The following is a 22,322-nucleotide window of genomic DNA, read 5'->3' on the forward strand; positions in this document are numbered from 1 at the left end:
AACACTTCTCCGCTCTCTCACTCGGTCTGATGTGGAGGACTCTCGCTGTCCATTAGACCATAGAGGAGTCAGAAAAATTAGCTCCAAAAAAACTGACCTGATCCATTGACTGTATAACCTTGAAACCTGCAAGTATGCGCACACACACACACACACACACACACACACGTACACACGCTCTGCTATGCACTCAGTTGTCAATTGCTTTAAAGGTGGTGGTCATGCTTGAGAAAACCTTGATTTTATTCAGCCCACAGCTAAATGGAACCAGCACGCTTGCCCACACACGTTTCATTAAAGTGCCCTGGTCGGCTTAGTTCGGCACAGTGCGAGTCAGGGGAGTTAGAGGACCTGACTGAGATGAAACACACCCCGTCTCTCCCTCACACACATACGTATATTTAAATACACACGGAGTCAATTTAAAAATGAGCAGGGATCAAGTATAACTGAGGGGGGGAAAACTCTGCAAGATGAAAGCAGCTGGATTAGAAGGAGTGGATTAGATATGTGTGTGTTTGTGAGTCGGTACAGTTACGGGAGCTATTTAAAAAAAGAAACGCTTATTTCCTTTAAGCAGGCTTCATTCCCAGCTGACACTGTCAAAGGTCTCAATTCATTCTGAGCCCCTCCCGACAGCACAATGCCCGCCTGTTGTAATCCTTTCATCCAATGAAGGGGGGATTTGAATCGGCGATGGGTTCTACCGCCTCACCATCGGGCGCTGCTGGAGTCACACCTGGGTCCAATTGTGCTTGAAGAACTGTCAGATATGGGAAGCGTCTGTGGGAATCAATCTGCGGTGTCACGCCGTCTGGGCTGCTGCCCTCGGGGTTATTAAATTGGTTCCTTTGTGCCAGGTGACTAAATCCATCACGGGAAACAGTTGGAGAGAAGTTTTGGGTGTCTACCTGTAGGTTGTGTCTCTCCAGTCTCATCTCCAAGATGTTATTCTGCTCCTCCAATCGCTGGCGCTCCGTCTCCAAATCTTCAATTTTCTGTCTGAAAAATGCACGCACACACACACACACACACACACCCTGTGACCTTTTTTTCCCCCCCACTGCTATCTACCATGTAGCATAATAACACTGCGCGTTGTTGAGTTGGTTAATCTTGGAGGCACAGCTCCGCTAATGTCGAAGGTCTGGGGGAGTTAAGCCACCCCAGGCGCCGCCATGAATTTTTCATGCGCTCGGTTTGGAATAGTTGTGGCAACAGGCTGCGCTTGCCAACTACCTGAGGATGTTGACCTCCTCTTTGGTCGCCGACGAGCCTCCGTCCGCGGCCGCGGCCTGCTGACTCTTCAGAGACTCCAGCTCCAGCTCCGCCTGGATAAGAGAGCGAGGCAATGAGGCTGGTGCGGTGTGGTGGGACCACCTTTGGCAGAGATGCTGGCAGAAGCCCTTTGTCTGCAGATTAATCCCGAGAAGCGTGTTGCAGCGGGCTGCTATCTATTCGAGACAGACATCAAAACCAATGGATATATCTGTTCCACACCATTACTCCACTGACTTACTTTCCATTTCACAATGTTCCAGGCTTGTTTCCTCTTGTACTTGTTTGGAGTCCGTGTGCCTCTTAGCTAGTTAGTCTTTCCTCTGATCTCGCTCTCGTCTCTGCAATTATCCCTCATTTCCATTTTCACACCAATTTTCCTCCTTTTCTGACAGCATCTGCCTGTCTCTCTCTGCGTCCTCGCTCTCAGTCTTCCCAGGATGGATAAGTAATTACTGCTATACCAGACAGGTGGATTTCACGCGTCGATACTCATTGCCATGGGTATGTTGATGTCACCTCGGCAACAAGGAGCCACGAAAAAAAAAACAAAAAAAAAAAAAAACAAGGGAGATCACAGAATGTGTATCTCACACCTGCCAAAGCTTAAACAAATTCTCATTTCGAATATTATGTAATTATCATAACCTCAAGTTCAGATAAGTCGATTAAATAAAACTAGCATGAGCTCATTCAGAGTAAAAACCAACTAATGAGTTTCCTCAGTCACTAAAACAGAGTCAGATAAAGAAAGAAGGAAGGAAGACATCCTCCTTCCTCCTATATACATACTGGCAGAAAAAGCAAGGTGAACTATAATTCACCATCTTGCAGGCGGATAGGACTGTCCCTTTGAAAAGGTCTGCAGCTTCAGCTTCATTGTTGAGCGCAGTGGAAAATAATGATTTTCGTTGGCATGTTAGTCACGGGGGCATCAGAGCAGCTTTCACTCCCGCTGCACCTGCCAGGATAACAGCCGCGACTAAAAAGGTCCCTGAGACAGCGCAAGTGCTAATGACTTAAGTTACAAAGTATGCCGGCACTTGACAGATACTGTGAACTACCTGTTCGTACTGCAGGTACAAGCAGCCCAAATCAGACCCGGGCTACTTTCACATGCGGTCCTCATTTGGCCCGACGCTGTTCAAAGGGTCCAGTGTGAATCTGGTTGCGTTTCACATCAGTGAAGTGACACACAAACCGCAATGATTAGAGGTGAAACATTATCAGATGACATCTGAACAACGGGCCTCCTCCTGTGCACTGCTCTACCAGTGGTCATTAATTCTTTTTTTTTTTTTTTTAAATCTTATCTTTGTCTGCTCAGATTGCACACAACCTAAATCTTGATGCACACATAGGTGTCAAATGCTCAATTTCCTGTTTTCATTAGATAGTGTGGATGTGAATCGGTGGTGAGGTGAATTAATCAGGGTTAAATATATGTTGGAAAAAATAAGCGATAAGAAATCAAAACCGTTTTGATCTGCATGCCACGTCGGTTGTGTGTAAAAGAGAGACAATATCTGTAACAAAAGCCCATCGGTGCTTGATCTGTCTGATCACAGAGAAAGTTCCTCATTAGTATGGTTCTGTTTAACAAATAAAAATGGGATTATTGCATCGGGTTTCAAAATATTGCAGGAAGGCATTTTTATCTGACAAAATAAATCCGGTTCTCTCATGTTGTCTTCAGTGAAATCATCTTCACCAGTAAACACCACTTTCGTGATTGCAGATACCTGAAAACAATAATGAGGAAGAGACTAAATATAAACTACACCACAGGTGGCTGATTTCAGTTCTGCTAATTAATATTAAACTCATTAAGCTTGATTTTGAGCAATCGCTGCTTTTGCTTTTATTATTTGGTCCTTGGTTTAAACATAAGATGCAGCGGTTTGTTCATGCAGCCTGCAGACATTCAGAAAATCAAAACTAAAAAAGATCTTACTGTACGTACAATATAAATCTTAAAATATAACAAATTGTAATATACTGTATATACAAATATATACATTTTTTTAGTGCAGCCGAGTGAATAGTTATAAAGTATATAAGTGTATATCTGAGAAGAAGATAAGGCAGGTAGAACATGCAAAAACTGTTTTCTGTTCATTTTTTTTTATAATTTGCATGGTTAGGCAGGCCGGATTGGAGCCTCATGTTTGACAGCTCTGGCGTGTGAGCTACTTCTGTCTGATTGTGTTCTTATTTTGGTACCGAGAGTCAATGAAGACAGTGACATTAAAGCCAGGCTCCAGAGTCATTGATTGTCTCTGATGGCAGTCCTGAGGTGTACTGGCTTCAGTTCCTGATTGGTATAAAGGGATTCAACATCTTCAAACACTGAAACAGAGGGAAAAAAATAAACTGCACCCAAAAAACGTGTGTTCTTACTCTTTGCAGCTGCAGTTTCACAGCCCCCGTTTCCTCCTGTGCTTTGGTCAGCTGGGCCTGAGATGAAAAAAACCAATGTAATAAATATGCATCACAGAACATAATGAAAGACTTGATCCTGCTGGTTTACAGTGTCGACTGAACACAGAGCCGCTCTGAACTGTATGTCTGGTTTTATCTGTCAGTCTCCTGATTAGGTGCATCAAACTTCACTTCAACAGACTCATTTAAACCGTTAACAGTTTAAATATATGCAAGTAATTATTCTCTAGTAATGCTAAAACTAAAGACAACACAATTTGGATACATTTTGAACTGAAGCCGACGCACGCACCTCCATCTCTACATGGTGGCTCTGCGTCCTCTGCAGCACCTCCTCCGCCTCTCGGACTCGCTTGCCGAGTTGAGGAGAGTACTCGGTGTGCGAGAGCTCGCTGTCGTAGGACTCCAGGATGGCCCGCAACCCGTCGCGCTCCTGTGAAACAAACGGGAACCTGACTCGGTGCGAGCTGCGGCAGAAGGCTCGTGGCAAGACAGAATCCTGAGGCCGCACACACGCCGCGGTTTGTGTGCATGTGCATGAATATCAAAGCGTATTCAGATGTGTTGCTCTCGCAGGACTGTTTGGTGTGCTAATATGACCAGCAGACGCCTGGGTAAATGAGAAACCAGGCAGGAGACAGCTGTGGCTCCTCTTATTCAAGCTGAGAACAAGAGACACCTCGGGTCGCACTCGTGAAGTAATCGAATCAAAGACAAATGTCTTTGTAGACAAAACCATCAAGAGTAAATCAAAAAATTAGAGCCGAGCCATGACGGAGAAATGTTTTTCTGCCAATGAAGCGCGTCACATTATACCGCCTCATCTCTATTATCCGGGATGTGATGGGATCGTTTGAGAAACTTTTCTCCTCTTTTGCAGGTGAAGTCAAAGACGTGTCCTCGACGCGGCGCCGTCCAGTAAATCAACACGCCGTGAAGATGAAGGGAGGATGAAAACCGCTTCCCTTCAGCGTCTCAGCAAGAGTCATTCAAACTGACACGCAGCTTTCCACGTTCAGAATCGTGTGAGCCCCGGTGAGGAGCTTTTTAAAGAAAAACTGACATTTAAGAAAAAAAAAAAAATCTATCTGAAAAGTAGTCAGGCATTTGGAGTGCATATTAAGAACTGTCAAGGAGGAGGAGTGTGTATGATTGAGATTGATGGAGCAGGAAAAGAAAGAGGGGAAATGGCCTGTTAATTTCCATTAGCACGCCACTGCAGAGCAGCATAACTGAGCCCTGGAACTGCTGCTAAATCACCACACGGTCTGAACCAATGGTCCATTTCAGCCGCTCTGGCTCTCTGAATAACTCGTCCGCATTCGCCGTCCACCGAGAGTTATTAAAACTCTGACATATGTTCAGGTTTCAGACTTGACCACAAGATTTAGAGATTAAGTGACATGAAACGCTCGTAACACTGGAACAAAACAGAACTGACAGTATTACACTGATTTCTCATTTTAAAATCAGCATTTCCAGCTTCGTGTAGGCGATTACTTTGAGTACTGCTGGTGGAAATGTAACCAGACATTTCTGCGTCTTTGTGCTTTGTGGGAGACAGGTCAATATTTTTCATCAGTTTCTGACATTTTAAAGACCAAACAACTAACCACCTGCAGGAAAAAAAAAAAAAAAACGAATCAATGATGAGTATGATCGTTACTTTAACGCCCAGAGCAAATCTGCACTTTGGTTTAATTTTCTTCTCAGGGAGGAAACCCAGCAAAGCAGATTTAACCCTTTACTACCTTTAAATTATTCCTTTAAGAAGCGTGGAAAGCATACGAATGCTTCTCCAGTATTAACAAGAATATGCTTATTATTTTTAAGAATGTTTTTAAGGACCTATATCATGCAAAATCCACTTTTTTTTACGGTTTTTAGCATGCCCCAAAGTTGAATTCCCTTAAAAACGGCCCCCAAAAGGTTATTTGCGTTCTTCCACGCATGTCTGAGTAATCCAGTAATCCTTTTCAGTCTGCTGCTCTTTACAGCAGCCCCTCCCTTCGATTATAAAACGGCTCGTTGGCAATCAGCGTTGCCGCTTTTTCAATCTCCGATTACGGAGATAAACTTTTAACCATCGTCTGAAAGAAACAATCAAGCAAGAGCAAGAGTCTGAAGGGTCTGCGCTTGGTGAGTTTTTAACAGGGAAAGACGCTTTCGCGTGTCTTTGCGTGTAGAGAAGCTAAAGCTAACCCTTAGAGACGCTAACGTTGCTCCGATTGGTTGAAGTACGCTGTCAGTCAAAGTCCACAGGGGGAGAGGTGGGATTTTCAGTGAAACTGAGCGTTTTCTCTTCCGGGTTTCAGAATTAACCTCCGAAAACTCTTTAACACAAAATGACTTTTCCTTAGCGCCAAAAATAAACTATTACCATGTTAATGCCAATAATAGGGTTTGGACGAGCTGAAAAAAGCATGATACAGGTGCTTTAATATGTATTCATTTGAGAATCACAGCATTAACATCCAACTGAGGGTCATCAGAGTAAATGCTAGACTAAGGTATAGATTAAGGTATCAAAATTGGCCAAAAGGGCTTAAATATATACTCTGCATATACGTAGTAATCGTTTTGCCATTTGAGAACCTGGAAATCAGCCTTGACTTAAAAAAAAAAAAAAAAAAAACCTTAAGCTGAGAGAACATTTCAGTCAGTCAACAATTACTGGATTCAATTTGTGTGAACCCAGCGGATCTGCGACGGTCTCCAGTCAGTGAAAAACCACTTCATGTGTGTAACGACCAGCAAACTGCCTGTTCATTAATGCAGATTCACTGTCAGTCACGAGCGGTAAAATGATGCAACCCCCCCCACCCCACTCCCTCCCCTTCGCCGTGCTGGTCGGCTCGGTATTATAAAAGCAAAGCAGGTGGCATTTCATGGCAATCAGCTTTTTAATAAACATCTCACAGGCTGGCTGGAACCCATCTCTGAGTGTTGAGGGTCATTGAAAGCTCAATCGTCGATCATTAGCCGGGCTAATTTGGTAAAGCGTATGAAATCCAGACTGGAGGCAGGTGATAAATAGCAGTCGAGATAACGGCATTTAATATATGTTGATTGCTAAGTGCTGCTGCCTTTTCTAAAACGGCTTCAGAGTTCGCTATAATTCCTCCATGCATTGGTTCCGTCGTATTAACTCGCACCTGAAAACGAACCACAACAATATAAATAAATAAAATTCCGTGTGTAGCCAGACACATGAAAACTGATGTAATCTCTTTGGAAATGACCGAGTCGGGCTCAATTCAGAAAAAAAAAAAAAAAAAAAAAAAAACATGAAACATATTCGACTCATCGTTACTTGTTTTGGCACGTCGTTCGCCACGCGACATTACACAAACGGCGCCGTGCGGCCTGTGAGGTCCTGCTCAGCTCAGCATGGAAGGGAGGAAGACGAGCGAGGAAAGGGAACACAAAAAGGTACAAACACATTCAGGGGTCAGTGTGTTCGTGTTTGCTGCCAAACACTAAAATCAACAGGCCCCTTGGCTGTTTACCATCTATTAGTGTGCAGAGGAATTCACTCAATCTTAATCAAAAATCTGTCAGCGCCCCCCTGATAAAAACTCTCAATTTGAAGGCACACGGACGAGCAGGGTGATAAAACTACCATTACTCTTTTCATCATCCATTTTTCTTTTCTATTTTTTTTTTTTTCAAAATTGCTTTTGTGTCAGCCGTTTTATCTCGTGCTCGGAGCCCCGGCTGCCTCTGATGGGTCAGCGAGTCCGTCCCGTGAAAGGTGCAGCTGCGGCTTAAATGCGACGCAACCTTAATAGATTGATTTCAATTAAAAGACTTTTGTTTGAGAAATCAAATATGCATAAAAGCCGTTTGTCTCGACAATCATTCCCACATGAAAGCGGGAAGACGAGATCCATACATCACAAAGGTCAGACATGTTGGTATTTAACTAATAGGCTGATCAATACAAAAAAAAAGAATGAAGAACAATTAAAACTGAAGGAAAAAAAAATGGTTTCAGTCATCTGTTTACCACAAATGTCACCTCTCCAATGTTAGAGCTTCTGCAGCTGTTCATTTCCTTCCTCTATCCGATCGCTTGCCAACGCTGGGCCACATATTGGATTTAGTCAAGAAGACCCCTGAAGGCACGCTCAAATATAGATTAAAAAAAGAAAGAAATGTCTGTTCTTTACCATGGGGTGCAAAAACAAGAAAGAAAAAAAAAAACTTCAATTACCTGGGTGGAAATTTGTGAAATGATATGGACTCTGTCAACTCTAGAAATGTAAATATTCTCCATTACAGGCGTGTTGCATGCATCGGCGAGAAGAGAGCCGACGCCACATTACACTGGAGCAAGGCTGTTCGTGCTCTCCTTATACACTCCATTACCACGTCTGGTTAATGTGTGTGCCACATAATGGGTGTTTGTCTGTGTGGAATAGAACATCACCTTGGTACGCTGATGTGTTCTCTGTGTGTCTGGTTCCTTCAAAACATTTCCTTCTAAAAGGTTTTCTTACACAACACCTGATTCTGAGCGCCTAAACAAAAAGCATGTGATGTACATGTCCTGTATGTCGAAGGTTTCAGTGCAAAACATGCAGATTACTCATTTATTCTTTCACATTTTCTGTTATGATTAAATGTTCCACAGGGACGGATGTGGTCTTCAGCTTACACAACGACATTTCAACATAAAATGCATGGTTTTCGCATTTCCATTTCAGAAAAAGTTTTGAAAATGATGTGCGCTTAAGAAACACTGATAGCTGAAAGTTAAAATGTAGATTTTGGATGAACTTTAGAAAAAAGTTCACACTTTCAACAGGTATTTGAAAAGAAGAGCTTAAACACTGGAAAGAAGCAGCTATAAAAATTTATGAGTAGACGATCACTTTTTAAATTTAGGTTATAAAATTCAAGAAAAGAGAAACGTCAAAATGCAATAGAAGACTTTTGAACAGGAAGCAGCAGTAGCTGGCTGCATTAGAGTCGTACATCGGTAAAGACATTAGTTTTAGCCTTTTGTATTCAAGCCATTAGGACTCTCGTTTTGTCAGTGTTATATTTAATGGATTACAACTGATGAAGAACAACACCCAAAAATATTGTGAAAAATGGAGATTTTGGGGAAAAAAAGGCGACAACCCATTTATTTACATTCATTAAAAGAAATGTGAGAAAGAATAAAACAGAGATGTAGAGTTTTCAGTTTGGATACTGATGCCGAAGCTTTGAGTATCAGTCCATGCCAGTGTGAGAAATTTTAACATCTTTTGACTTTCTCTGTTCTTTGCAGCGCATCTGCTAGCGGTCACTGTTGGGCCATTCTGTGCTTCAGTCCATGATGTGGGACGCAGCTCGCGTCATTTAAAGGGAAAGGATTTCCTCGGATATGGGCTGCATTTTTATCTATTTGATATTGGGCCGATATTGGATCGGTGAATCTCTCCAATAAGAGTGTCTAAATGTTTAAAAACAACAACTACAAGGGAGTTTTATTAGTGTTAAGTATTCACACTGTGCCATGAGGTGTGTGAACGCGTTCCTGCGCCGAGCCGTGTTCGTCCCGCCTGCGATCTGTGTGCTAAGAGACCGAGCGTGACGACCGAGGGATTCACACACGACCGGAAATCAATATCACGGCGAGGTCTAGTCAAGAGCAGGAGGAAAGTGAGACAGACAGGAGTCGTGTGACGTCCAGCAGCCTATCAGAGCAAAGGAGGGATTAGCCTCAGCGCTGGCCTTGAGCCTGAAGTGAAACCATGATGCTGGCCGATAGAGGGAAGGGGTGTGAACGCTCGCTGGCCGGACGGTACCTTGGTTAGCATGAGCACTCGCTTCTGCAGTCGGCGGACGAGGCTGTCCTGCGCCTCTCGCTTCTTCTGCTCCTCCAGGGTCTTGCCGCGCTGCTGGGTCAGCTGGGCGCGGAGCTCGGACTGAGCCTGCTCCACGCTCCTCGCCCTGAAACACCGACCGGGGCAAATTAATAGCTGGGAAGCAATCTTGTGTGTGTGTGTGCATGTTAATTACGGGGGAGCGAGAGGCCAGGCAGAGAGGGAAACGGGCTGATTAGTGCTGAATGTTCAGACAATCTCACACGAACTATTCCGAGTCAATTTAGAATAATGCTCCCTAACAGACAAGTCACCTGAGTGACACCTAATAATTTACCAGATGGGGGTGGGGGGGTGGGGTGGGGGCGCAGGAGTTATTCGTGGCAGAGATTTGTGCCACGTCTGATCAATAGAACAATAATTACACGGAAGGGCAATAATTACAGCCGTGCCCTCCCCACTCCCACGCAGCTCTCTCCACTCCTGCCGTTTCTAATATTCCGTAATGAGCCCAATACGCCGCCGCGCGGAGGAGAGACGCTCGTTAGCTAATGAAAGCTTCCCGAGCTGGACGGCGCCGCCGCGGCGTGAGCGCGCCAGGGCATGCGCGCTTGCCCTCCCTACAGGCTTCACCTCTGTCCAAACAGGACCAGTTTAATTAGCGAGTTCCCTCTCTTGCACTCGCAATCTCTCTCCCTCTCACACACACACACACACACACACACACGCCAGTGGTTACTGTCAGGAGTGCTATCAGAATCAGGACCAGTTTAATTAACTTTGTGACAATTAAGGGCTTCTTGGAGATATGCTCTAATAGATACATGAGGGGAAGGAGAGAGAGGAATGAGCGGGAAGCAGGGAGGGAGGGATTTGGTGTGCAGGCGGGAGCGGTGTTGGCGTTACCGGCTGTTCAGTGTGTAGTTCTGCTCTTTCAGAGCAATTTCCCTCTGCTGGATCTGAATCACCTCCCTGGACAGATCCTCTGGTTTCCTGCCGACAGACAGCGGCACAGCACAGTTAGCATGCATGCGTGTGTATACGCACCGCGCACACACACTGCACACACACACACACAAAATTCAATACAACGGAGCGAGCAGAGAGGACAGAGCGGGTGGAAATGACAGAGCTTCTATAAGCTTTTGTTTGTTGGACGGAGGGAAATAAACTGGCGCCGGCAGCAGAGGGACAGAGGAGAGGAGGAGAGCGGGATAAATACTGGCCCTCGTTCTGCACAACAAACTCGGATCAGCAGCTCACGCGGCAAACAGGTAACACGAGTGCACCGGAAACCAGAATTCCTGCAGCAGCGACGAGCTCAAGGAACGTTCAATGCAACACACACAGCCCAGTTTTAAGATGAAACTTGAATGAAAAATGTTATTACAACACCAATACCACAAATCGACAGTGCTGCTATGCTGATAATTGGAACTATTCTGCCTCAGATTGATATAATTTAAAATAGTATCTCGATGTACATGTGCAAAAAAAAGCTACACATCTTAATTGAGCGCTGTGGAAGTTGGTCAAGCAGAACAACCTTGATTTGTCCTACATTCATCAATACACTGAGTCATGTGACATAATTAGGCTAACAAGAAAAAAAAAAAAAAGGCGAAGCAGTGAAAGGTAACCTCAAGGCTGGAAAACAGCAGTGCGCTCTGTGAAAGACGAGGTTTTGTGAATTTAATTCCGCTTGGGCTCAGCGGAGCGGCGCTTTAGGTGCGGAAATAACCTCATGACTAAAATATGAGTTGTGTGAATCATATGATGGGATAACTGGGGTATCCAGAGCTGGAAACTCCACAACGCCCAGAGCACGGCGGGACCGGCCTGCTCCTGAGCTCAGGCATGAGCCACCCTGATTTTACATTTCCCTTTGGTAATTTTTTTTTAAATTTTTTTCATTTTGAGGGGGTGGTTGTTCTTGTTCTTTGTTTTCGCCACTGATTTCAGTCAATACAGTAAATAACAGGTTGGTTTCATATCACCGGGTATACTGTCTGTGACTGAGCACAAAATACAAGGCTGTGAAGAAAAAAAAAGACTTCTCCTGTGAACAGGGGTGAGGGATAAATGGCAGGTTAGCTTAGCGCCTTGTTAAAGTGCTTCGAAGGTTTGTGACTCTGAAGAAAACGCTCAATAATCTGAAGTCAAGCTCATTTTTACAAACCACTTGTTTTAGTTAAAGTTCTGCTCTGCATTGGAAAATGCCTAGTTTTGGTTTGCTTTTAGAAATACTATTCCACTACTCAAAAGATTTTTCACTAAATATATTTTAGGAATACGTGCAGCTGAGAAGGGAAAGCATGAATTTGGAAATGTACAAATTCAAGGAAAATGTGACCCACAACACCCAAGACTTAAAGTCAGGGAAATTGATTGAATTCAGTATTCACTGAAAATCTCACCATTACTCAACAAACCTGTTTTGTCAGGTGGGGCATATAGCCCAAATATAATGAAATATCCAATTTATTTCAGCTAAAACATTTTAATTGACAATGAGCATGTCATGTTTTTAATTAAAAGTATTGGTTTTTTTTTTAAACTGATGTTGTGTTGTTGTTTTTTTTCCTTTCTCAACATTAAAGGAGTGGTGTCATGCTTTTCCAAGCCTGCCGAAGTCATCTACAGTCAGTAATAAGCTATTTCAGCACCCATATCACTAAAGAGTGCTTTTGTATTAAGAAATGCAAGTAATTCTATCTTTAAACACAGAAGTACAACAACTTGAGTTCACGTTATAACAGCGTGACCATGATGAGCATAGACGTATGATACATAGATCCCAGTTTCATGTTTACATGGTAACTTCAAGAAAACGATGTGATCATCGTGCCCGAGCCGGAGTCGGTACTGATAAATGAACCCAAATGCATGCGCACAAAAAAAACAACACAACAGAAACATCTTAGCATTTTCAGTGGCTCTGAGCTCTGTTATCACTTCATAATGTCCCTGTGAAAACAACGTGTTTGGTTTCATTACCAAAACAACCAACAGCACCCACTAGTGGCCCGGCTTGCTCATTACATTATTCTAAGCATTTCTGCCATTTCTATGTAAATAGACGTCATTGACAAAGTGAGACATTTTGATTTTTTCCACTTGAAATATTGTGTGAACGGACCTAAAACAGCACAGCTTCTTCTCTCAAAACATGCCTAGAACCGGCACTTTCACCTCGCCGTGTCTGAGGATCATATACCGGTGAAAATCTGTATTTGTCACAATATTTGCTTGTGGGAGAAAATGCTGTGATTTTTATGATACGGTCCATTTTCTGTATTATACTTGTTGATAAAGCTCCATGATAAAGCTCACAAAAGGGGTTTGTGTTTGTCATTTTCCATGCTGGTGGGACTTAGTGTCAACGTGACGGCAGGAAGTGGAGGAACTGCTGGAGAGAGAGGAGGGAGGGGGAGAGAGAAAGAGGGGTCCCACTTAATCAGAGAGGCTTTCCTGATTTGCTGGCGGGGGGCACGGCTCAGAGAGGGGGGGGGCGTTGAGTGGGAAGTGACTGCTGCTTTGGCCTGATTAGCTGAACCGAAAATTGGTGGTTTTGTTGGATTAAGAGAGCTTTCACACAGGAAAAAACACAGGAGAGGAGCAAAGATTCAATTAAACAGATTTAGAAAAAAAAAAAAAAAAAAAGCACAATTCAAATTTTTTTCCACTAAACCAGTTTGCTTTAAATTTACAATATTTAATCCTCCGTTTGACATAAATCACTGGTCATGATGATGATAAACGGAGCAGCATTTGAAAATGTCAGATCACCTGTCCCCACATATAAAAACTTTATTTTCTCTTTCAGGTGTAGCTTCAGCTTGAAGCCTCCGCTCCCACTGCTCAGCTTTGACAAATGCTCCAAATAAACGGTAAAGGAGCTGAGGGGGCGGAGTGCGGGAGCTTAGATGTGTGAAGCAGGAGGGCAAGAGGTGCTCAGCAGCGTCTCCGGTCAGAGAAAATAAAGTGCCTGGCAGAAACTCCGGGCACCTGTGACACCGAGTGGAGGAAACCCTGAAGCGAGCGGGGGAGTGGAGGAGGACCACGGTGACCCCAGACTGTGTTCGGCTGAGCTGCTGGCTCCAGAGCTGAGGGGGGGGTAGGGTCACTCGACCAGAGGAAGTGCCGTGGTAGAAAGCTGGGAGTGAGTACTTCAAAGTAGAAATCATAGAAAAGTAGAAATGATGTGTAGCTGAAGATGTGTGAGTTTCCTGCAGTATCGGGAAGTCAAAGTTCAAGGAGGATCAGTGGAGGAGAGTCTCGAACCATCAGCTCCACTTCAGCGTTCTCTCTCTCTTTGAGCCACTTCCACTTATACATAGTCATTTCACTTTGGAACATATTTATTGTGATTGTAAATATTAAGAAAACAGTCATATCAAAAACAGCACTGAGCACTTAAGTTTTCCATCCAGGCACGTGAAACAGAAGACATCTCTCTTAAAGATGCGTCCAAGTGCCGAAGTTACTAGCAAGTCAAGAATATGAGGGAGCCAGGCCATTAAAAAGCTATAAAAGTCATCAGTTAAATGCTGAAATCTACTTTACAACGTGGTGGGAGTCGATGCGGAAACCCTAAAACAGGAGTGAGTTAATAGATTTGTGATTCAGGCAGGTAAAGAAAAGACTTTAAAATCCAAATGCGATGCTAAAAACACGATTGCACAGTCCTCATTTCTATTAACTGTACTTGCGGCCGTCCACCATAAACACACACAATGTTATCAAAGCGTCTCACACAGCGAGGAGGGAGAGATCGCCGGTCACCAGACCGCCGCTGCCAGATTCAAGCCGCGGCTCGGAGGCTTGTCGACTTCGCCAGGCAGACACTGGCATTGTTCTGTGGGACGGTTCTCTTCTGTCCAAGTGTCGCCGGTTATTTATTTATTTTTTTTGGTTTTGTTTTGTTTGCGGCTGGTGAGAAATGGAGGCCCGGGCTGCGGGAGACAAACTCTTTATCGCCGCGGCTCCGACGTGTGTTTGCTCCTCATTAACAGCCGCTCCCCTCCTCATTCTTTTCACACCGCTAATGATCACCCTGACATCTCCGGAGACACAAACCGTTACATTATGTAAACCCGGGCTCAACAATATATGAAGATTAAGCACCCTGCAAGTTATGCAAAAACTGACGTAATGCACGGCAGAAATTAAGAATTTCTTAACTTTGCAGCTTTAATGGGACATTTAATGAGAGTAAAAGAAGCAGGCAGCTCAGTTTTGATGTCAACATTCACTGTTCTGTTACCGATTGCCGGCAATTCCCTTCAAATTATTTTTTAACTTCGGGACAAAAGAGTTTGACTGTCACCAACATCCCCGATTCTTACCTTTTTAGTATTAAAGCTTAGACAATTACATACCTGACAAGACTCAGCATCCGCATTATAAAATAATGACAAACGCTGAGCCTGCGAGGCAATCACCATGCCACGCTAATGTGAAAACCCACGTCGATATTAATTCTCACACTACAATAAAAAGTGAAAAGACCTGCTGAATGAGAGGCGAAACACTTGGACTGACTTTGCTGACTAGTCTGGACATTCAGTACACGGTGAAAACAGCTTGGAGCAGCTCGCTTCATCATCCTCACACACACGGAAGCTGTCCTGCAGCTAAACAAACATGATGATGAACTCTGGAAGCCAATAAGAAGAAAAAGGTTGGGGATTTAAATTTCAACTCAATTTCGCCGCCATGATCACCAAGCCGCACTTAAATATTGATGGAAATGACGGGCAGCCCAACAAAATCACTGCATATATTAATCTGACTCTCATTACGCTGTATTAGGTATAAACCCCAGAAAGATCAAGCTCCATAACAAACCACTATATTTAAATGATATTAAGATTATAGAAGGTTAATTAAATTATTCAAATGCAGTGCCGGAATCTGCTCTTGACATGTGCTTTGAAGATACACACACGGGTGCACAAAATGGACCGAACACACTGCATGGATGTGTTTCGCTAAGCATTCTATTAAAATCGCAGCCGGAGTTAATCACAAAAGAAAATGGTCTGCGTGTGTGTGTGTGTATGTGTTTGTGTGTGTGCGCGCCACGGACAGGTCAGCGGTGTTTCTAATCTGTCAGATCTGCTCGGCTGCTCACGAGGAAAACTTGCAATCATTCCCTCATTACCAGCTGGAAGCGAACGCACGGAGCCGCACGAAACAAACAAAGCAACTTGTTCACGCTGCTGGAATCAATCCACCATGATGAGGCACATTTCGCTCGGCGTGACCACAGCTCCACCTAGTGGCCGCTCAGCCGTTACTTCTTTTTGATTTGTTGTTTTTTTCCTTTTTTAAACGCCCTCCCAGAGACACATTCAGACACTCTTCCACTCAGTGCCCGACCTGATGTTGAGTCCAGTCGACTGCCCCAGGTTCTCCCAGGCCAGGAGCTTCTCAGCCAGCCTCTGCGTTGGGAAAAAAAACAACAAAAAAAAAACCAACAGGAAACAGTTTGTCAAAGAAAAATAACAGGATGAATCCAAAACATCATTATAAACACACATTTTGCAGGCATTTTCTGTGTTAATCATCATTTCAGCTTTTAAACCAGGAAAACACAGTATTCAGAATATGACAATGTTTCTAAAGATTATCACAATTTAAATTTCTGAAATGCTTAAAAAAAGACTAAAAAAATGACTATAACACAAAACAATTACATCTCCGACAAAAAAAAAAAAATACTTTTTTTATGCAAACTTACTCACAATTGCTTTACATTTTTTGTTCACAATGTTGCCCAATCAAACAACAAACATCAAGCTGTTTAACGCCGGCGGAGCAGCTGTGGGAAACACGGACTCAACCGTCCCACAAATGCATGATCCTCAAGATCACGGCACCATTTACAAAGTGAAATCAACAGACGGCCCAGCATTATAAGATTTTCTGCTGAGAACCACTCTTACAAAGAAAAGCAATAATTACCAAATTCCTTGAAATTTTGTGCTCTGCAAATGAATCTTGCATAAAAAATAAAAAAGGTCTTCATCACTGGAGTTAGCTTTTAGAATGGAGTGAATGCACGACACAGACGACTTCACATCCCAGTGGCTAAAGGCTGCACGCTTTAGGGTTTCTCTCCAGGTAAAGCATAGATTTCATGGAAATACCAGGAGAAAATAATTTCTTCCTTCTAAAAAATCTGACAAGAGTATTTTTCCCTCAGTGAACGCGGCACCGAAGAAATCCTTATCTGAGCACGGACAAGAATCTTCAATACCAATCCTGCATTGTATTGTGGATAAAAGAGGAAATAACAGGCAGCACGACGTGTGGAGGAGACAGTAGTCAGAAAAAACACAGTAAATCAGTTCCTGGCCCGAGGACAGCTGCAGGCTGCCGCTGGACATCAGACTGACTCTGATGCTGATATACATTCAAAGCTCTGAGAGGAAAACATACTGAATTATCCTGACTGATGCTTTTTAGTGTGAATATTACTTTAAGTGATCTTGTTGTAAAGTATTGTAAGATAAATGTCCTGAATTGTCACAAAAAGACAGGGCCATCCGTTATTTTCGGGATAAAGATGTTTATCATGAAATGGACAGTGTGTGTGTATCGAGCTGTCAATTGTGACGTCGTGGTCCCTGGAGAAGTGGGTCGATTCTTGATTCTCGCCTTCTTTTAAAGCAGCAGAGAGACTGATTTTTGTTGGTTGAAGTTATTCTATTTTGTGAAAATCTATCTTCAGTATTTTCTCATTATCACATAATTTGGGTATCACATATCATTTTGCAATACTTGAATTGTAGTGACTTACAAGGCTCTAACTGCTTCTGATTGGCTCGTTGGACTCTTCAGGTTGCAGGGTAAACACACACTGACCAATCAGATCACTGAATGCCGCCATTATGAGGCAGACTGTAAACATCGTAAAAACAAACCCTTTCCCTTAATTCAGTGGCCAGTTTACCTCTTTCTCAAGCTCCATATTAACCAGTTCTTCCTTGCTTTTCTCCATCCTCTCCAGCTTCCTCCGCAGTCCCTCCACCTCCTCTTTCAACAGGCTGCAATTCTCTCTGTTCTCTCTGGATCGAGCAAGGACAAAAAAAAAAAAAGGTTAACTTTGAGCCCGGTGACCAATACTAATATGACATAGTTGCTTTCATTTACGTCGTAATAAGATTTTAAGAACATGTCAATACAATAAATCAAAGTCAAAGAACAAAACTCTTAATAGAGTGAAGGATCAGATTAAATCGATTAAATTCATTAATCTGATTACAACAAAAACCTCAGGAGGATTGGGTGTTCCATTTCAAAGCTGCTTACAGTCACTACAATGTTTCCAGTGGTGCCTGAAGAGGTTATTAAAACAAGACTTTAATCACAAAACTAATTCCTGTTAATTCATCCGCACACATTTTCAAGGAAAGTATTCAGTTCCAGCTCACGGAGCAGGATTCTTCATACATCACACAGTCTGTAGACGAAATACAGGAAAGAGTGGAAAAGTGGTGTCAGTGGGCCAACTGTATAACAAAGGCAACGATTTAAAATGTACTCGTCAAGACAGTTTGTAAATTAAAATCTTCCAGACTGGACTCTTCTCATGGATAATGTCTCGTTATTTAGAAGGTTTCATTAAAATTGGCTATATGTTGAGATTGTAGTCATTTTCTGTAGTAATTGCTTTATTTTATGAAACCAAAACCATTGTTTTATCTATTGCTCTTTCTTTGAGTGTACAGCACTTTGGAGACGGTTTTCGTTGTGTAAATGTGCTATATAAATAAAGGTGGATTGGTTTGGACTGGACGAAAACAAGGATATTTTCATCTTGCACACTCGGCACCACAACAAAGAAAAACTTTACAATTTCAATTTAAAAATATATCTAAAGCAATATTTTCCCAGTCTGGCCTACTTAAAGGTGGTGTCCGGAGTTTCCGTTCGTTTCCAACGTATGTATCATTTTTCAACAGAGCTTAAATGTGTCAGTCTGGTTCGATGCTACAATATAATATTAGCATAAAGCAATATAAAAATTTATTTCAGAGCCCCGCCTTCGTCTCATAGACCCCCATGTTATCCGAAAAAGCGCCGGTCAGCTTCAGCCAATAGATTTCGAGCTTCCGCATTCTCGTGTTGTCAATCAAAGCGTGCACGCAGCCAGAGAGCACGCGCACTCGCCCAGCAGAGGTGAGTTAGCTCCGCAGCAGCCGCCCCGCTTCCCTCGGATATATCCACTGTCTGCTGAACATCCACCGTAAACAGCTAAACATGGAGGATGTTGTAGGACTCGGAGGCTCTCATTTTCACCCGACAGATAATAACGTGCACAATTAAGGGGGCGTGGCTTGGTCGCTCATGAAAGCAGAGGGAGGGCGGAGCCTCGAGACGCTGGATTAAAAAAACAAACCTCTCTCTTTCAAAACTCTGGACACGAGCTTTAAGACGAACTTGGGCTGAATGTGACACCTGAAGATGTTTGATAGTCCTGCTGGAAGCTGTGATTAAAAAAATAAAATAAAAAAAAATACTGCTCAGCATTCCAGTTTTAACCAAAAGTGTGGCTTCATGAATGTCACACTGGGAAAAACAAACAAACTTAGCTGGAAATACTGCATCTGGAAGGGATTTCAAGCAGACAGGACTTGTTGCATTTTTGCTGAGTGGTTTTTCATTCTTACTTTTCTGAGTGGCTTGCTGGCATGTGAACGTGTGAAAGAGAACTTTCACACATTAACTCCCTCTCATGTGTGTCTCACACACACACCACCTGCAGTTTTTATACTTATTTCATAGAAAATACGACAGAAAAGGCTGAAGTGTTTGCTGTAATGAGGACTATGCACAGCAGCACAGGCTTTGAGGATGCAAAAATCCAAGCAAAATACAAATAAAGCCACCTCTAATTTAATGTTTCCTGCTGTGAAATGTCAAGACTGGTGTCAAGGCAGCTTTTGTCTACTGAGGTAGTTCAGTGATTTAACCACATGGTCCCGATGACTGATCTGTGGCCGTCCCTGACCTGAGGAATGTGTTATCTTCCCGGAGGCGCTTCAGCTCCTTCTCCAGTTCAGGAACTTTGGCCAGGTCAGACTTCACAGTCTTGACGATGGAGATGTCCTGCTCCTGAAGGACAAGGCGCCTCTCTAACTCCTGTTAAAATCCGAGAGGGACAAAAAAATCTGACGAGAAAATTCAACGCTCTACATTCTGCTACTCCACCTTTTAAAAAACGCACGGAAATAAAACAAGTGAATTAAAATATACTGAATTTAAAAATGGGATGACATGCTACTGAAAGAATGTGTGTTTACCAGACTGTATGAATTGAGTAAAAGAAAAAAAAAAAAAAAGGCCTGTTGTGACCCCAGTAACATATGAATTGGTTCTCCAATAACAAATCCTGTTGAAGCCTGTACCTTAATCTTGATTATGTGCTCCGAGCAAGTAGACTGTGCAGCTTGGAGACTCTGGCAAAGTTGTGAGACTTCCTGATACTTCCTGCTCACAATGCAAATCAGGTAAAAGCATGCAGTCAGCTTTTATCTTACGCACTGCAGAAAAAAAACATTAACATGAAAGTGCAAACACAGAGAGAGGTAATTGGTAATCTGTGTGTGTATCTGAACCTGCGCTGTACGTCCAGCTGCTCCTGAAGCTCCTGGTTTTCCAGGGTTTGCATGGAAATTTTCGACCCTTGGTTTTGGATCTTCTGCTTCAGCTCTATGATCTCATCCTTCAAAGAGCTGATAGTCTGGGAAAAGATTAGCATGGTGAGCCAAATTAGGCTGAAAGACGTGACCAGTGTTGCAAAATAGGAGTGCGATTGCTTGTGTGTACCAGATTTGCTGTATTTAGTTTTGCATCTCGCTCATCCAGTTTCTTGCTCAGACCCTCCAGGTTCTTCCGAAGAGCACGATTGGCCTCCACCTGTTCTGACAAGTTCTTCACCCCCTCCATCTCTCTTTCCTCCAACCTTTTTATTTGCCCCAGAAGCTGCTGATTTCGCTCCAATTCATGCTGTGTCACAGAAGGTTAAGAAACAAGTGTGATGCATCATTTCTTCTGTGCATAGGAAAAAAAAAAAACTAAACTTGTGTGGTGGGGTGTTGTGAAAAGAGAGATCTGTACCTCTAAATTCCGTGCTTGGTCAGAAGCTTCCTTCTCCAGTTCAACACGAGCCCGTTTGTGACTCAGCTCCATCCGTTTCTTCTCCTGGTCCAGCTGCAGGTAGCGGTTCTTGGACTGAACCCTCTCCGCAGCTTCCAAAAGCTAAATAGAAAAAACGGACAGCATGTTGATCATTTCAGACATCTGAACTCTGCTTTCACTCAGCCTGCTGCTGATCTGGCATACCTCCATGCTGCGTTTGTACTGGCTCTGCAGCTGTGCACCCCCTGCTGAGCTCTCTGACAGCCGCTGAGGGTGCTCGGGCCGGCTGATGAAGGAGTTGAAGGACTTGAGGGTCGTTATCACAGAAGTGTCGTCATCTAAATCCATTGTGAAGCGCTTCTGTGGCACCAGCTGGGGCTGTCAGGTCTACGACACAGACCTGAGTCACAATGCATCCCCCAGAAATGTTCAAGGTGAGATCACAACCATTTAGCATGTTCAGACGCTCAATAACACCAGTAGGAGTATTTCTACGTGCATGCAGCAACATTTAGCTCAACATAAACAAAGTTATGTAGCTCATCCATGTATGACGAGACATTAGCTTTACTGCAACATTACAAACACGCAACAACAAAAAAAAAAACTAAAAGATGAAACAGCTTCAGAGCTAAAACACTTTAAATCAACATTAATTCACGCCTCTCTCGGTGTTTATGTCTCTGGTGAACTGCTCCTGCAGGCTAAACGCAGCTGCGAAGTAAACTTACAATATCAGCACGGCTATTCGGTCTGTGACTCGGGTTTTCCTGCTAAAGGAGCCCAAAGCGTTCTCACCTCGGAGCGGCCTTGTTTGTGAAGCGGAGCCGGTTGTTTTCAGATAAGTGAAGCTAACTCGTTAGCTGCATACCTGCTAGCTCAGGACTCCCTCCAGTTCAGCTCGAACCGGCTGCTCGAAACATCGCGAGACGTCGTCTTCTTCTTCTTCTTCTTCCTCAAATAATTTCCGGCAGGCTGTAATGCTTTATATGCGAATGCTGCCCTCTGCTGTTCAGTATTCATTGTGGCTCATAAAAAAACTGCAATACAACAAAGAAGAATGCAATTTGGCAATAAGTTTAAAGATGGCTGAATTGTGATGTGCAGAATTTTTCAATCAATGACTTTTTTTATTTGCTTTTACTTTTTATTCAAAATTCAAAAGCAGCTAAATGTTATTGTTTTCAATATATACTTAATTTTTTTTCCTAAAGGGATTTTTTCATGGCATCGCACTGCACCAAACGAACAGAAAGATAAAACATCAATAGTCAGAATAGAAGGCAGATACTTAAAAATCACTTTACACAACATATAAAGTCACAAGTTATTTTCATTCCATTGAGGAGTTTGGCACACACAGCACAAACACCACAGAAAGGCCCAGCCTATTGGAATCCATGATCTTCTCGTTGTAAGGCTAGAGAATTGTCCTCTGCAGTTGCTTCTTTATTCATTCATTCATTACTGCTTCTCCAATAAGAGTTAAAAAAAAAAATTTGAAAATGTCATCGAAATGTTAAAGAAGAACCGATTTAAAAAGCGCATTGCATAACTGATGACATAACATTTCTTGACCTTAATTCAGTCAATTACTGTCTCAAAGGTACAGTTTTAAGAAATGGGGGAGGG

At 43.1% G+C, this 22,322-nt stretch overlaps 1 protein-coding gene across 2 annotated transcripts in view; it reads right to left on the bottom strand.

Annotated features, from left to right (window-relative positions):
• The window catches only part of mad1l1 (mitotic arrest deficient 1 like 1), a 74,442-nt gene extending 52,845 nt beyond the window's left edge, over positions 1-21,597 (bottom strand). The window contains exons 1-15 of one of the 2 annotated variants that reach the window (XM_030095050.1): positions 21,489-21,597; positions 20,895-21,077; positions 20,670-20,810; positions 20,379-20,558; positions 20,168-20,292; positions 19,958-20,039; positions 19,561-19,691; positions 17,500-17,614; positions 15,924-15,985; positions 10,446-10,532; positions 9,522-9,666; positions 4,013-4,153; positions 3,679-3,735; positions 1,240-1,331; positions 912-1,002 (exon numbers count right to left, since the gene is read on the bottom strand). In XM_030095050.1, the coding sequence (XP_029950910.1) occupies positions 912-1,002; positions 1,240-1,331; positions 3,679-3,735; positions 4,013-4,153; positions 9,522-9,666; positions 10,446-10,532; positions 15,924-15,985; positions 17,500-17,614; positions 19,561-19,691; positions 19,958-20,039; positions 20,168-20,292; positions 20,379-20,558; positions 20,670-20,810; positions 20,895-21,038 (1,593 nt within the window). In that variant the 5' untranslated portion in view covers positions 21,039-21,077; positions 21,489-21,597. Of the gene's footprint in view, positions 1-911; positions 1,003-1,239; positions 1,332-3,678; positions 3,736-4,012; positions 4,154-9,521; positions 9,667-10,445; positions 10,533-15,923; positions 15,986-17,499; positions 17,615-19,560; positions 19,692-19,957; positions 20,040-20,167; positions 20,293-20,378; positions 20,559-20,669; positions 20,811-20,894; positions 21,091-21,488 lie in introns of both variants that reach the window. The other variant, XM_030095051.1, reaches the window with a different exon arrangement.
• Positions 21,598-22,322: the final 725 nt, after the last annotated feature.

The sequence above is a fragment of the Salarias fasciatus genome, chromosome 6 (assembly GCF_902148845.1).
Source record: "Salarias fasciatus chromosome 6, fSalaFa1.1, whole genome shotgun sequence".
In the NCBI taxonomy this organism is placed as follows: Eukaryota; Metazoa; Chordata; class Actinopteri; order Blenniiformes; family Blenniidae; genus Salarias; species Salarias fasciatus.